The 16,903-nt window shown below is 41.3% G+C and overlaps 1 protein-coding gene across 1 annotated transcript in view; it reads right to left on the bottom strand.

The window, feature by feature from the left end:
• The window catches only part of LOC124616313 (transferrin), a 171,667-nt gene extending 157,713 nt beyond the window's left edge, over nucleotides 1-13,954 (bottom strand). Inside the window, exon 1 of the mRNA XM_047144622.1 lies at nucleotides 13,821-13,954. Within this exon, the coding sequence (XP_047000578.1) occupies nucleotides 13,821-13,887 (67 nt within the window). The 5' untranslated portion in view covers nucleotides 13,888-13,954. The remainder of the gene's footprint in view (nucleotides 1-13,820) is intronic.
• Between the last annotated feature and the right edge of the window lie 2,949 nt (nucleotides 13,955-16,903).

Genomic DNA, 16,903 nt, shown 5'->3' with positions numbered 1-16,903 from the left:
TGTAAATGATGACGAGAAAGGACCAACCATTATAATGGAAGAAGTAAACTCTGCCTTAGCTGCAATGAAAAAAGGCAAAGCGGTATGTACGGATACCATACCGGGAGAAATATTAAAATGCTTGAACCAAGATGGGATAAGAGAAATATTGAGATTATGTAATAAAATATATGACAGTGGTGAATGGCCTGAGGACTTTCTGACAACAGTAATGATTCCATTACCGACAAAACAAGGAACCAAGAAATGCAGCGAGCACAGGACAATCAGCCTCATTTCACATGCAGCCAAAATGATGAAACTTCCTGGCAGATTAAAACTGTGTGCCCGACCGAGACTCGAACTCGGGACCTTTGCCTTTCGCGGGCAAGTGCTCTACCAACTGAGCTACCGAAGCACGACTCACGCCCGGTACTCACAGCTTTACTTCTGCCAGTATCTCGTCTCCTACCTTCCAAACTTTACAGAAGCTCTCCTGCGAAAATTGCAGAACTAGCACTCCTGAAAGAAAGGATATAGCGGAGACATGGCTTAGCCACAGCCTGGGGGATGTTTCCAGAATGAGATTTTCACTGTGCAGCGGAGTGTGCGCTGATATGAAACTTCCTGGCAGATTAAAACTGTGTGCCCGACCGAGAATCGAACTCGGGACCTTTGCCTTTCGCGGGCGAGTACTCTACCAACTGAGCTACCGAAGCACGACTCACGCCCGGTACTCACAGCTTCATTTCTGCCAGTATCTCGTCTCCTACCTCCTATCTGCCAGGAAGTTTCATATCAGCGCACACTCCGCTGCGGAGTGAAAATCTCATTCTGGAAACATCCCCCAGGCTGTGGCTAAGCCATGTCTCCGCTTATCCTTTCTTTCAGGAGTGCTAGTTCTGCAAGTTTCGCAGGAGAGCTTCTGTAAAGTTTGGAAGGTAGGAGACGAGACACTGGTAGAAGTAAAGCTGTGAGTACCGGGCGTGAGTCATGCTTCGGTAGCTCAGTTGGTAGAGCACTTGCCCGCGAAAGGCAAAGGTCCCGAGTTCGAGTCTCGGTCGGGCACACAGTTTTAATCTGCCGGGAAGTTTCATATCAGCGCACACTCCGCTGCAGAGTGAAAATCTCATTCTGGAGCCAAAATGATGTTAAGAATAATTAATAAAAGACTTGAAAAAGTAATGGAGAAGAATCTTGGCGAGGAGCAGTTTGGCTTTAGACGGAATACGGGCACCAGAGATGCAATAGGGCTCCTACGAATCTTGGGACAAAGGTTTATTGAAAAAGGAAGAGACCTATATATGTGCTTCATCGATCTAGAAAAGGCATTTGATAATGTGGTTTGGGACAAGCTGGCGACTATAATGAGGGAGAAGAGAGTGGACTGGAAAATCAGAAGACTTATAAACTCATTATATCTTAATCAAAAATTTTCAATTAAAGTGAGAGGAGAAAGTACAAACTGGATAGGATTAGGAAAAGGAGTAAGACAAGGATGCTGTCTATCACCTACTCTTTTCAACCTCTACTTGGAAAACATGATTGACCAATGTTCATTAGATGACAAAGGCGTAGAAATTGGAGGAAGAAGAGTAGGGTGTTTGAAGTTTGCTGATGACATGGTCCTTCTAGCCACAGGGGAAAAAGAATTACAGGATTTGGTGGACATCATTGAAGCTAACGGAAAAAATATGGAATGAAAATTAACACAAATAAAACAAAAGTATTGGCACTAGGAGGAAATAAGGAAATAAAAATGCCAAATGGAGAAATACTAGAACAGGTGCAAAATTTTGAGTATCTTGGAAGCAGGATAGACACTGACTGGAAGTGCACCACAGAAATTAAAAAAATGGCTCTGAGCACTATGGGATTTAACTTCTGTGGTCATCAGTCCTCTAGAACTTAGAACTACTTAAACCTAACTAACCTAAGGACATCACACACATCCATGCCCGAGGCAGGATTCGAACCTGCGACCGTAGCGGTCGCGCGGTTCCTGACTGTAGCACCTAGAACCGCTCGGCCACTCCGGCCGGCCAGAAATTAAAACAAGGATAGCAATGGCAAAAGAGGCGTTTTATAATAAAGGAGAATTTTCTGCAGCTGTCTGGACAGAGAACTCAGGAAGAGACTCATAAAATGTCTTGTACCGAGTGTTCTTCTATATGGCGCTGAAACATGGACTATGAGGAAGAAAGACAGAGAAAGGCAGGAGGCTTTTGAGATCTGGACATGGCGGAGGATGGAAAGAATATGTTGGATGGACAGAGTAAAAAATGAAGAGGTACTGAGAAGAGTGGGAGAGAAAAGACAGTTACTAGATGTAATAAAGAGAAGAAAAAGAAATCGGATTGGGCATATAATAAGAAAGAATGAGTGACTGATAAAAACAGTTTTAGAAGGTTGTGTAGATGGGAAAAGGAAGCGAGGAAGGAAGAGATTCCGGATACTGGATGATGGACGGTACAACATACAGCAGCCTTAAGAAGGAAACAATGGATCGCGGAAAATGGAGAGGCAAAGGACCTGCTACTGTAGCAGATAACTGATGATGATGACAGGCTGTGAAATAGTTGAAGGTAAATGAGCCGGCATAGTTCTATGTGGAATGAAAAGAATCTCATGGCAATATCATGTCCTTTGTGGGCCAAGGAACTGTGCGATCGTATTGATAGTGGAATGGTTGAAATACTTCCTTAAACCATGACTTAATTCGAGCATTGACTGCTCCTTTTACGGTTTTTTATATTGTGTGTGTTCCAACCGAGTGGCGCACACTTTGGTTGCAGTTAAATACGTACTGCTGTCGTTCCAATAGTGTCTGTGGAATCTTTTGGCTCAGTAGTTTAAGGAACTAATTTCGGCTCTCATCCGATGGCCTCCTTGTATAGGTGAATCACATATGCAAAATTGTCAAGTGAACAACCAACAGCCCATAGAGAATCGACACGTTAAGTAATGGTCGGCCGCTGTGGCCGAGTGATTCTAGGCGCTTCAGTCCGAAACCGCGCTGCTGCTACGGTCGCAGGTTAGAATCCTGCCTCGGGCATAGATGTGTGTGATGTCCTTAGATTAAGTTAGGTTTAAGTAGTTCTAAGTCTAGGGGACTGATGACCTCAGATATTAAGTTCCATAGTGCTTGAACCATTTTTGTTAAGTAATGGTGGTGTGATTCTGGCGTGGAAAATAAAACGCTTCAGCAGAAGGACTTACGAAGTACAAAAGTATAAGAAGTATGGGTTTTGCGGCAACGTGTAAGGGAGGTGCAGCCGGCCGCGGTGGCTGAGCGGTTCTAGGCGCTTCACTGCGCAACCGCAATACTGCTACGGCCGCAGCTTCGAATCCCGCCTCGGACATGGATGTGTGTGATGTCCTTGGGTTAGTTAAGTTTAAGTAGTTCTAAGTTCTAGGGGACTGATGACCTCCGATGTTAAGTCCCATAGTGCTCAGAGCCATTAATGGAGGTGCATGGGAACCTCTATTGTAGTGAAAACTAGATTTCACAGATGACAACGTGTATTATTTTGCTACAAAAAGGGACTACAGGACTACTGTCAAGAAATGTCGGTAGCTACCTCGTACTTGTTGTAGGAACTCGTGTACGCTTCCCAAGTTTGTACCGGCGAACAGCTCTACCATTAAACTCTGCCAGCATCTAAGGAAGCATAGCATATCTAGCAAGGTGCAACTGAATGAAATCCTGTATTGGGTTAAAATAACTGTCGACAGCGGGACATTAAGAGCCAGACACTTATCTCAAATTTAATTTAAACAAACAGGACACAAAAGATACTCTTAGTATGATCTCACCTGTTAGTTACATGTCCCATAGATCACTTGAACCATTCTGTTATCGAAATGATACGGAACGAATCAGTTTACGGGCTATATATATGTGATTAATGTTAACATTAATGAACATATTTTTTCAGTCCTGCGCATGCAACTGCAGTTAATAAAACTAGTATTTTTATTTCTTTTTCTCAGGCTACCAATGCCTAAAAAAAAATTAACCCCTGGAATGGCAAGAATTGACTAGGATAAATGCTTTTAGTTTAGATCTATAGCCTCATTTGCTACTTGTCAGTCTTTTATGTTACTGTACAGATTATCGAAACTTTTGTCGCTGTTTCAGCTTTCTACAGCGCTATGTCAAAAGAAAGGAGTCATCACCTCGCACCTACATATTCAAGCAGCGGACGAGCGAAAATATTTTCAGAGCGGAATGTTCAGCCGGATAACAGTTTTGACGTCTGCGATCGTGTGGTGTGTGTAACTGTTGCGGAGATAGAAAGTATCCGAGAAAGAGCGCAAACACCACGCGGAGCAGTGGTGAAAGCGAGTGCTCTGCAGCATCTGGTCGTGGGGTTCCCGCTGGCATCAACACGCTAGCACTCTGACCCTCAAAGCGGTAAAGTCAGCGCCTTTCCGTCTGCCGGACGGGTGTTTATCACGCCAAGGACACAAACAGTCACCTTTTGGCATTTGCGACACACGAGGAACTCATATGGCTGGGACGAGCAACTCGGCTGTCTGGCTGGCTTGCTACTGCTCAGGTGTGATTCATATAGCGCGATGTAGACCTCAAATTCATTCGGCAAGTGCACCAAAACATTTCAGACATTGTGGGTCGACTCTGGATTACGATTTATCCACAGAGATATCTACCATGGGTCATTAAAATCCTAGTCCCGCGTGAGGCAGCTAAGAAAGGTCACCCAAACTATATCCAGAACAAGTACAGGGTGAAAAGTATTTAAACCGACAAACTCTGGGAGGTTGTAGGGGACATCAAAACAAATACTTTTCCCTAATGTCATTTTTCCTATGAGGAGTATTTAAACCGGTAGAGGAAGATTTCTCTGGTGGCAAATTAATTAAACCAACAAACACTTTTCCATTTTTTTTTGTGACCAAGAGACAACAAATTAACACAACCCAATTTCAATTGCAGTAGACTTCCAAAAATTCCTCCATTGGCACGTAAACAAAAGCTACACCGTCGGATCATGTTTGTCTGATACGGGCAAAAGCCCCAGGAGTTTCCTGAATTGTTCGTGCTGCTGCTACTATCCGGGCAACCAGATCGTCTTCTGATGCAACAGGACTTGCTTAAACAAGGTTGCGCATCTCTCCCCACACAAAAGAGTCCAGATGGGGTATATCTGGGTATCGAGCAGGGCATGGAACAGGACCACGTCTGACAGTCCACGTTTCTGGAAACCGTCGGTCCAGGAATCGACGCACACGGCGACTGAAATGTGCTGGCGCCCCGTCATGTTGGAGCCACATGCGTTGTCTTGTAGGGAGCGGGACGTCTTCCACCAATTCTGGCAATGCTCTGGCGAGAAAATTGTAACAGTGCCTGCCATTTAATGGCCTAGGCAGCAGATACGGCCCAATTTAACAGTCCCCAACAACACCGACCCACACATTAACGAAGAACCGCACTTGATGAGCGCCAGTAACTGTGGCATGTGGGTTATCCTCACTCCAAATATGAGAATTGTGCATGTTGAAGACTCCATCACGCCTGAACGTTGCTTCATCGGTAAACAACGCAGAGGATGGAAATGTAGGATGCATTTCACACTGTTCCAGGTACCACTACGAAAACTGTGCTCTGGGTGGATAATCAACTGGTTCCAGGTTGTGGACACGCTGTAAATAAAATGGACGTAACAGTTGCTCTCGAAGGACTGTTCTTACATTCGTCTGATTCGTCTCCATGTTACATGCAATTGCACGAGTGCTGATTGAAGGATCCCGCTCCACATGCTGCAAGACAGCTTCCTCAAATCGCAGCGTTCTTACCGTCTCCCTGTCCAGGTAATCTGCTAAATGACCCGGTCTCACGCAGACGTTGGTACACTGCAGCAAAGATCGTATGATGCGGGATACGGCGATTAGGACATTGTTGTTGATAAACGCGCTGTGCAGCACGTCCGTTGTGGTGCGCTACGTAGTACGCACCAACCATATCAGTGTACTCACTTCAGGTGTATCGCTCCATTAGTAAACAGAGACAATGCACTACCATTACACTGGTGGGCAGCAGTTGCCTACAACTGAAGAGCGTAATACGGCCTCCACCGGTTTAAATAATCCTCTTAGGAAAAAATGACATTAGGGGAAAATATTTGTTTTGATGTCCCCTACAACGTCCCAGAGTTAGTCGGTTTAAATACCTTTCACCCTGTATATAGGGTGGACGATTTTGATCTGTGATGGGGAATTACTTGAGATAGAGACGAGATAGCAGCAAAATGTTTTATCTAAAAGTTGTAAGTGGCAAGGAGAGTCGCGCACTGATAGTAATGGCCGTGACTTTGTACGTGGTTTTCAAGGTAAAATGGAGACGAAAGAGATTTTTTTAAAATGGAAACCCTAATATTTGATTTGAGATTTGAAAAGAGCGGCAAATTTTACATATAAAATGATACATTACTCATGGATATGGCAAGGTTCAATGAAGGCCAAGTAAGCAAATACGTTTTTAGTTTTAGTATGGATTAACTCGGAACAAAGGTGGGATACAGCAAAATACAATTTTAGATACAGACTCGAAGGGGCATAAGGGGTCATGTCAATAACGATGCTCCTCTATCAGTAGTATGCCGGACATAGTGTTGTGTTCGAGTAGCGTGTGGCGTATATACCCTCTCTATTTGAGGGTGACGCTCCCACCCGTTCCGGTTGAGTCCATTGTGAATCGATATAGAGCTCAGGGTCAAACACTCCATTGCCGCGCTTGACATCTATTGTTATTGTTTCTTGCTTAATACTGGCTCATGTTGCCAACCGTAGCGCAATTCCCACTACTTGTAGCGGAGTTTTTTGCAGTAGAATTCTAAAATAATAAAAATACAGCGTAATTTAACTTCCTTTCGGTGAATGTAAAACCCACCGCAAATTTCCATTCCAAACTTCAAAAAATATTTAATTCATTATTACGTTAATTTTAAAAAGTTTGTAAATTACAGACTAATACAAATTTAATGTGTACTGTAAACATACAGTTTAATCTGCACGCTTTCATATTGTTTCGGATATGAATGATTTCATGACATCTGAGACGATAACATTTAAGATAACACATACACCGAAGGACGCCGCCTACAATAATAATCGGAACTGTAAGTCAAAGCGCCAATGCACCCACGAGGCGATAACGATATATTATTATTCAGTTCATTACAACAAGTCGTGTGAATCGGATGTGTGTAATTTCGATACAGTAACGTTAAACGTATAAGGCTACTACATATGAGTGCTCTAAAGTTGGCTGTTCAACACTAAAGAATGAAAGGGAATACTGGCGTGAACTTGGACGAGAAGAGCAAAAATCGAAAAAACAATTATTCTCTGCAAAGTGGTTAATTGAAGACATTTTTAAAAGTGGTTAGGGCCAGTTAGTGATGAAAACATGAAAACTAAACGTAAAGTGTGTATTACAGTGCTAGGAGCTACGCGAATTGACGAAAAACCACATAGGAAGCCAGAGAGACAAGACGAACGTGAAACCCACCTTTGTCCATCCTGATTTAGGTTTTCCGTGATTTTCCTAAATCGGTTAAGCCAAATGCCGGGATGGTTCCTTCTAAAGGACACGACCGCTTTCCTTCTCTATCCTCCGTCTCTAATGACCTCGTTGTAGACGGGCCGTTAGACACTTTTATCTTCTCCTCCGTATAAGAAGTACTTCTCACGAAGGAAAACTTTTTCTTTTAAATTCGTACGAGTTACACAATGGCAGTGGATATTACTGCTATTATAGTTGTATTTTACGAATCTGGACTTTACAGCTAGAGTGACGAATTGCAATATAAGAATATACAAATGAATACAGGACACATTAATATTATTTACGTCGGTGTAGCAGGGGCTCACTGTATTCTGTTTCGTTTGTTTTCAGACATTTAAATTAGAGAAAGTACAAAAAGATACTACAGTGCCGATACAAAAATAATGTCGTTGGCTGCGGCTCTTAATTTCAGTTGCAATTCATTGCAATGTGTTTTAGAGATAGCCAAACTCAATTTTAACTATTCAACAATTGCAAAAACGGTAAGAGTCCCACAAAGTGCACAAAATTTGTTAAGACGTACCCTAAGAAAATATTAAGGATGAGTTAAGATCTGAGAAACAACGCATTTCCCATCCTTATAGGTGACATTTCAGATATCATCAGTATGAGGTAAATGTTTTACTGACAAGATATACAGGGCGTTTCAAAAAGAAAGAGCAGATTTCAAACATTTATTTCTCAAAAACTACAAATGATAGAAACACAATTCAAACGTTTCTTGTCAGAGAAAGGTTCAAAGTTTTTCAATGGTCCGCGCAGAAGTTCCATGCAAATCCGCAGTGGCGCTGGCGTTTGTTTGTAGGAAAATGGCGACGACACCACAGGAACGATCATTTTGTGTGCTGCAATTTGCAAAGTTAGAGTCCATTGTTGGTGTGCAACGTGCATTCCGCCGTCAATTCAACAAACAGCCGCCTCGTCATAAGCAAATTTATGAGTGGCATCACAGATTCGTAGAAGATGGTTGCATCTGCAAGCGAAAAAGCACGGGTCGTCCACGCACATCGGATGAAAATGTCGAGCGTGTCCGTGCAGCTTACGAAAGGAGCCCTAGAAAATCCACGACACGGGCAAGTCACGAACTAAACATGTCTAAAACAACGGTATGGCGCGTTCTGAGTAAGCGTCTGCACATGAAGCCGTACAAACTGCAGTTATTGCAAGCATTGCGTCCTGACGACCACAACAAAAGGTTCGAATTTTCAACTGCAATTCTACAGGACATGGAAGAGGACAATTTTGCCGAACGATTAATTTTTTCAGATGAATCAACGTTTCACATTTCTGGTAAAGTTAATCGGCATAACGTACGAATTTGGGCGAGTGAAACTCCGAGGGACGTTATTCAACATGAAAGAGACTCACCAAAGGTTAACGTCTTTTGTGCAATTTCGGTAAACAAAGTTTATGGACCTTTCTTTTTCATGGAGAAAACTATCACAGGAACCATTTACCTGGACATGTTAGAAAACTGGCTATTTCCTCAACTTCAGGAAGATTCAAATCACTTCATCTTCATGCAAGATGGCGCCCCACCACACTTCTCTGAACCTGTACGACGGTACCTAAATAACACCATTCCAGGACGGTGGATTGGAAGAGCAGGAGCACAAGATCAATGTCATCGTCTGTGGCCTCCCAGGTCACCAGACCTTACTCCCTGCGATTTTTATTTGTGGGGGTACATAAAGGACTGTGTTTATGTCCCACCTATGCCCGCTACTCTTCAAGAGGTACGACATCGAATTGTTGCGGCCGTGAATTCGGTAACTAAAGACCAGTTGCGTCGTGTGTGGCAAGAAATGAGATACCGGTTTGATATTTGTCGTGTAACAAATGGTGCTCATATTGAGGTACAGTTTTGATATTTGTTGTGTAACATTTGGTACTCATATTGAGTGAAGGACCGTTGGAATTGTGTTTCTATCATTTGTAGTTTTTGAGAAATAAATGTTTGAAATCTGCTCTTTCTTTTTGAAACGCCCTGTATAGACAATTATGAAGTTGAAACACAACTGCTTGGTTTAATTCCCATATGTGCACTCGAAGGTAACGCTAGGGGTCGGTACAAAATTTTCAAAAATTGTAGAGGGACATTTGAGTTATCCGATGACAATATTGTTGGGTTTTGCACTGATAATGCCAACGTTATATTAGATAAAAGTGAATCATTCGAGACCTGTTCCATTTGACCAGTTGTTTTCGCCATTCAGCGCATTTAGTTGCCGTAGCTATTTAACAAGAAATCTCTAGCTATGTGGAAGCCGTGATACAGAATGTTTGTAGCTATTTCTCTCTCTCTTCCAGACGCCAAGAGTGTGTTAGTGGGATTTCAGAAGTTCACATACTCTTAAAAATATTAAGTACCAGTAAAACAAGACGGTTGCCACATGTGATAAACATCTTAGTAAATTAGCTTACTACGCCTATTTTCACTCATTGCTTGCATATGGCATCATATTTTGGGGTAATTCATCACTGAGGAATAAAGTATTTATTGCACAAAAGCGTGTAATCAGAATAATAGCTGGAGTCCACACAAGATCATCCTGCAGACATTTATTTAAGGATCTAGGGATATTCACAGCAGCTTCTCAGTATATATACTCTCTTATGAAATTTGTTACTAACAACCAAAGCCAATTCAAAAGTAATAGCAGTGTGCATAACTACAATACTAGGAGAAAGGATGATCTTCACTATTCAAGATTAAATCTAACTTTGGCACAGAAAGGGGTGAATTATACTGCCACTAAAGTCTTTGGTCACTTACCAAATAGTATCAAAAGTATGACAGATAACCAACAAGTATTTAAGAAGAAATTAAAAGAATTTCTGAATGACAACTCCTTCTACTCCATAGAGGAAGTTTTAAATATAAATTAAGAAAAAAAGAAAAAAAACAAACAATTATAAAAAAAATTTAAAAATAAAAAAGTTGTTATATTAACTTAATTATGTTGTTAAATTAACTTAATTATGTCATGTATTGGAAAATTTGACCCGTTCCACATCATTACGAAATATCGTATTCATGATCCATGGAACTAGTATTAATCTAATCTAATCTTTCGAACTGTGTTAATCATTTACTGCAGCAATTGAACGTTCTTTTCTGAACTTCAAAATCCCTACGGGAAAGGCTTAGCTCTATTTTTTTAACCACGTACTGTCACTAATTAATCATTTAAATGCGATATATCAGTCACTGAAAGGCTCTGTACAGGATCTGTATCCAGAGAGTAGAGGATCCGACAGTCAACTATATCAAAGCACCTATCCTCAAAAAGTGAGATGTTTAACAATTTAGCTTTTTATAACACTAATGTGTTCAGCAAGATAGCCCAGAATGGGCTAGCATTGAAGTCAATGATAACAAGGTGACCAAAATATTGCTGTACTTACAGGCTCACAAGTTTGACTGCCATTGTAAGAAACATTGATACATTTCAAACATAAAGCTAATAAACCCGATTGCGAATGATTTCCATATACCTTCGCAAGTTCAAATCCCTTAAAAAGAGTAGATGCTGTTGCATCAAACTATAAGTGTTATATTAACAGCGACCTTGTGAATGACCGACAGTCTTCAAGTTCCATCACTGTCGTCTTTGGTGTAGCTGACCTTCAGATGGCCTAACTAGGTTTGTTTATAGTTTAAGCTCTTTATTTAGCCTATATATCGCCAGTAATGCGTGTGCAGGCTATATTATAAATTATATTTGACATTGCGGCGGAATTTGAGTATGCTTGTAGCGGAAATAGCATATTTTTGGCTGGCAACACTGCACGACTCCTTCTGTTTTCAAATATGAAGCTTCTTTAACTTCTGCAGGCGGAAGCTGGCCGTGGAAGAATGGGCAGAGGCCTGGGGGCTTTCAGTCTGTTATAAAGGTCAGTATTAAGCTGCGCTCCAACCAGTAATTAGAAACACCCCTCCTGGTTTCGAAAATTTCGAGCGAGCAAGATGCCGACAGCTGTCTTGATACGAATGAGTACCAACCACAGCTGAAATCCTCTCCACTTGTATCGCGTAGGTATCAGACAATCTTTCTGCTACTTTCGGAAGAAAGTAGGCGATGTCATTACTTGCTGTTTCCCTTTAGTTTATTCGAACCACAGCGAAACGGATTACTGCAAAATCTTCTGAAATTTTCTGTTTTATTATGTCATGAAGTTCCTAAAACATACAAATCCATTTTTGTTTTATGCGACACTGAAACGCGTGTATATGGAATTTAGTGTTCTTAGGGTTGTCACCTTTGGCAAGTAAAATGTCGGGACACTTTAAACAAAAGGTATCACTTATCATGTTAAATGTGCAGTTCTTACTAACGTTCGCCAATTTTTATTCTCATCCCAAAACTAAACTTCGAATACCATACTTGAAACTTAAAATATTTAAAAGTTCGGCAGCTGAAACTTCACTGTCTATAGAAGGTTGTTTTACACTAAAAAAATTTGCAATCGATTTCTTTTGGAAGTTGATGCACTAGAAAATTTAAGTTCCTCTCTTGACAAAACAAATGCTTTCTCACGACCCCAATGCCCTAAGTTTTTATCGAAAAGATAGGACACTCTGTACACTTTCCATCCCTTCATGATCAACTTTAGCTTATCAACTTTTGAAATGTTTATCCTTTAACCTTTCATTGCGAAATGAACATTTTCTTTTCAGTTTTTTCGGGTTTCGTTCTGTCATAACTGTCACCAGTATTCGTTGTTACTGATATTTGTATTTCTACTTAATCTACCTAACATTTTAAGTAAGAAACATACCAATGCTCCTTCACTTAGCCACGCCATAAATACAACTCATCCTTCAACATGATTGTGAAAACGAGGCGGCGAAACAATTTACTTTATACCCATTGCTTTACTTCCATCTCTTGTATTTTACACATATTGGCTTTGGGTGATAGGAATAAGATGATAAACTTAAGAATATGGAATTAAATATTATATAATATGATATAAAAAAAATAAAACTGCAGAAGCAAACGAAAAAAGTAGAGCCCTCGAGGTTTCCCGTCATACTCACGCAGGGGCACGGGGCAATTAAAGAAAAGTAGGAGCGGTTCCTATGAAACCGGGACAGGTGGCAATCATGGGTGTTGTATCTGTGGTCGCATAAATACTGTAATTTTCAGGTGTATGCTCCCCACTGTCTGTTAACTTTCTTTTTTATACTCCATGTTGTATAGACTTGAGGAGCGCCGGAACAAAAACCGATAAATCCGCATCTGCTGTTAATTCAGAAAGTAACAAACAGTGATCTCTAAATGGCCACAAGATATAAAAAGAAGAAAAACACCATAAAACACTTGATGTCGCGTTGTGCTGAAAATTATTTTTTGGCAGCATGTATTATTTACTCCTGTATCTCCCCCCTACAGCTCAAACACGCGAATACAGCAAAAGTGGATATAACGGGTTTTGTTCTGGCGCTCCTCAATTGATGTCAAGATACCTTAGCTATGAGTGTTGAATAAACATAGAAATTGCAAAATAATTTAAAATCATTGTTCAGACTATTTATATTGTGATTTTTCCGCATACATGATATATTTGTATGAAGCTGCTGGCAGGTGATTGAATAAACCCAATCATAATAAAATAAGTTGTATTTAACAATATGATGTACCATTTAATCGATTTCTCCTAGTTTGACCAAAGAACACACTAGCGTGCTCACGCATGCACCTAAACGGAGAGAAAAGCTGCATTAAGCATCTGAAAAAAAAAGAAAAACAAAGAGAGAGAAGACAAGTCGTCGAGAATTAATCTTCAGATCTCTGGTAGAACTGGCATTCCGTTCAGCGGCCAAAATCGTAAAACCTCGTCACTTCATTGTGCTTGTACTGTAAAGATTTAGTTTGATATTTTCCCTTGGACGAGAGGAGTGGCTACAGGCATTTCGATTGATAACTGATTTCTTGCGCATTGTAAACATCAAAGTTAAAAGGTCAGTGTTTTTCTCTACAGTAAGTAAACTTTGTTCTTCATCAGTATTCGTGGGAATGTTGTGGTGGACGAAGATACTGATATGGAATTAGCCAACTGAAATGTGGATCGACGAGACTGGAAGGTAAACCGACTGGATCTACAATGCCTTCCGCGGACTTGCTTGCAGTTTTCAGCACAGCAGCACCACCTCTCGTCAAGAAATGTTATCACTTTTGCACTAGTCGCTGCAGTAACACAGCACGAAAGGAGACCTTGCGCCGGCGCAGACGACAAAACTTACAGACATCGGCGTGTACGAGCGCGGCGACCAACAGCGGCGGCAGCAGCGCTTTCAGCAGGACCTCCATCTCCACCGACGGCCGCAGCGCAACTGAAGGCACTCCGCCAGCGCTACCTCGCAGACGGCAGCGCGCTCTCGTGGCTGCGCAAAAACTCCACGCAGAGTGGTCCCAAATCTGCGTGGCCAGCAACCGAGGTCAGCCACCGCCTGGCACGCCCAGAGCGGTTTACCCACATGCACTCTCGGTGAAGCTTCCGAGAAAGCCGAAAAGTTATGATTCCAAATTGTTCTACAGATCAGTTGTGTCCACGAGTAACGATTCCTTCTTCTAGTCAAGTTGTGTCACATACTCCTCTTCTCCCCAACCCTATTCAGTACCTCCTCATTACTTATGTGATCTACCCATCATGCGTCTAGCAATTTTTTTTTGTTCTAATAAAACCCCATGTCATTCCAAGCATGTGTGTCGATTTTTACCTCTCTATCTACATTATTCCGTTGTTTATTTGGTTTTCAAATTTATACTGACTTTTTGATCACCCGGTATATAATTATACATATGTTGTTCATACTTATGAAAAGTAAGTGGTTCTTTCACATACTTCTCTTCACATCCGTGGCGACAGCAATACTGTACCGTAACATTTATTCATACTCAAACGTGCAGAAACGTATATAAGAAAAAACGAATATGTGTAATATTAAACTTCCGCTATTATCGCAAAACGTGGTCAAGTATTGTCGTCCCAAAATCACGTCCTAGTCCGGTTTGATGTGAATATGCGCAGTAGGTTATGCTCATTCCACAGATATATATTATACTTTATGAGCCATGGAGGTAAGAATAAGGGGAAATGGCGCAACGTATCCCAGCCGTATTACGTTTTGAAGCCATGGGGGCGTGGCTCGCTGCCATGACACTCTGACCAAAACATTGCCAGTGTGCTATAGCGCTGCGTGTATTACAGTCGCTAATTGCACCATATACGCATGTAAAGTCATCAGATTGGTTGTTTCAAAGTTTTTGTTTAAAATAAAATCTCGTAAAGGCGAAATTCCGCGTTTCTTCTGATTAAAAATAGTTTTTAATGTAATATTACGAATGGCTAGCCTTCAATGTAAACGATACAATTTTGTTAATTCAGTAATAAACGTGTATCACAAACTAAGTAATAGAAACTGAAAACTAAGTTAGCTATACCCTCCCTCCAAAACCCCATAAATACATCTTGTTTGTAATACGTACTGGGGCATTTCAGTTACGTTACACTACTGGGAAACACTGTTCATTACCACCAATATTTACTGCAATACGGCACATAGAATGGCAAATCTACACAGTGTCCTGTTTAGGCCTGTACTTAACGCCAGTTAATGTAGTGTTAGCTTTTAATTTGGTACATGATGAAGACAAAGTGAGTTACTCAACACTTCGCTTATCGACGATACGTACGTATTATACTGAAACGTGAACTTGAAAACTAAGAATTTAATTCTTTGAGTTAACATACCTTTTGCAAATGTTTTGGGTGTGTAGGGAAAACTGATGGTACAGCATTTTCTCGGAGCCTTACTGTTGAAAGGGAAGTTCGGTCTATGTCCTCTCCTCGGAAATGCTGAGAACATATAGTGCTCCATTTAGACGCACGCCAATTCTTCCTCCTCACGGCAGTCTCCCACAGAGCTTTCCGACTTTCATTTTTAGGAAATCTAAAATCATACAGGAGAAAAACACGCTATAGTACAAGTACCGATGTAGCACACGTTCATTCACAATGAAGTTGTAAAATCATACTTAACGAGACAACTTACAGATGAAATGTTATTCCCTCCGATTTCGCATCACAATCAGAACGATTCGTACATCCGAACACCACACAAGTCACCATAATAGCGCAAAATCCTTCCAAAAGCGAGCGACAAGCCTATGCACACAAGCTTACAGCAGCAATGTTTTGGTCGGATTGAGATGGCTACCCTCGGCTTCACATAGCTTCACAGCTGTGACGTCACGGCGTCTCCCTCTATTCTAACCTCCATGTTATGAGCTCTACACGGCACAATTTATTAGGTAAAATGACGAGGAAGAGGGGGTAGGGGTGGCTGTAGGATGGTCGGACCCAACCGACCACCCGACAATAAAAATTGCCCCTCTTCACACCCAATTTATCGGACGGTCGATAAATCGGTCCCAATAAATTGGTATGGGTAGGGCCTTTAGTAACTACAGACAGTAACAGTTTTGGTTCTGGTCGCTAGTTGGTAACACGTGAGGCAACACTGACCCTACGACTTATTTTAGAAGCTAAATTAAGAAAAGGCAAACCTACGTTTCTAGCATTTGTAGACTTAGAGAAAGCTTTTGACAATGTTGACTGGAACACACTCTTTCAAATTCTGAAGGTGGCAGGACTAAAATACAGGGAGCCAAAGGTTCAAATGGCTCTGAGCACTATGGGACTCAACTGCTGAGGTCATTAGACCCCTAGAACTTAGAACTAGTTAAACCTAACTAACCTAAGGACATCACACACATCCATGCCAGAGGCAGGATTCGAACCTGCGACCGTAGCGGTCTTGCGGTTCCAGACTGCAGCAGGGAGCCAAAGGCTATTTACAATTTGTACAGAAACCAGATGGCAGTTGTAAGACTCAAGGGGCATGAAAGTGAAGCAGTGGTTGGGAAGGGAGTGAGACAGGGTTGTAGCCTCTCCCCGATGTTGTTCAATCTGTATATTGAGCAAGCAGTAAAGGAAACAAAAGAAAAATTCGGAGTAGGTATTAAAATCCATGGAGAAGAAATAAAAACTTTGAGGTTCGCCGATGATATTGTAATTCTGTCAGAGACAGCAAAGGACTTGGAAGAGTAGTTGAACGGAATGGATAATGTCTTGAAAGAAGGATTTAAGATGAACATCAACAAAAGCAAAACGAGGATAATGGAATGTAGTCGAATTAAGTCGGGTGATGCTGAGGGAATTAGATTAGGAAATGAGACACTTAAAGTAGTAAAGGAGCTTTGCTATTTGGGGAGCAAAATAACTGATGATGGTCGAAGCAGAGAGGATATAAAATGTAGACTG

The sequence above is a fragment of the Schistocerca americana genome, chromosome 1, assembly GCF_021461395.2.
Source record: "Schistocerca americana isolate TAMUIC-IGC-003095 chromosome 1, iqSchAmer2.1, whole genome shotgun sequence".
Taxonomy (NCBI): Eukaryota; Metazoa; Arthropoda; class Insecta; order Orthoptera; family Acrididae; genus Schistocerca; species Schistocerca americana.
Note: the sequence above shows the minus strand (reverse complement) of the source record. Positions and strands in the feature narration are given on the sequence as shown.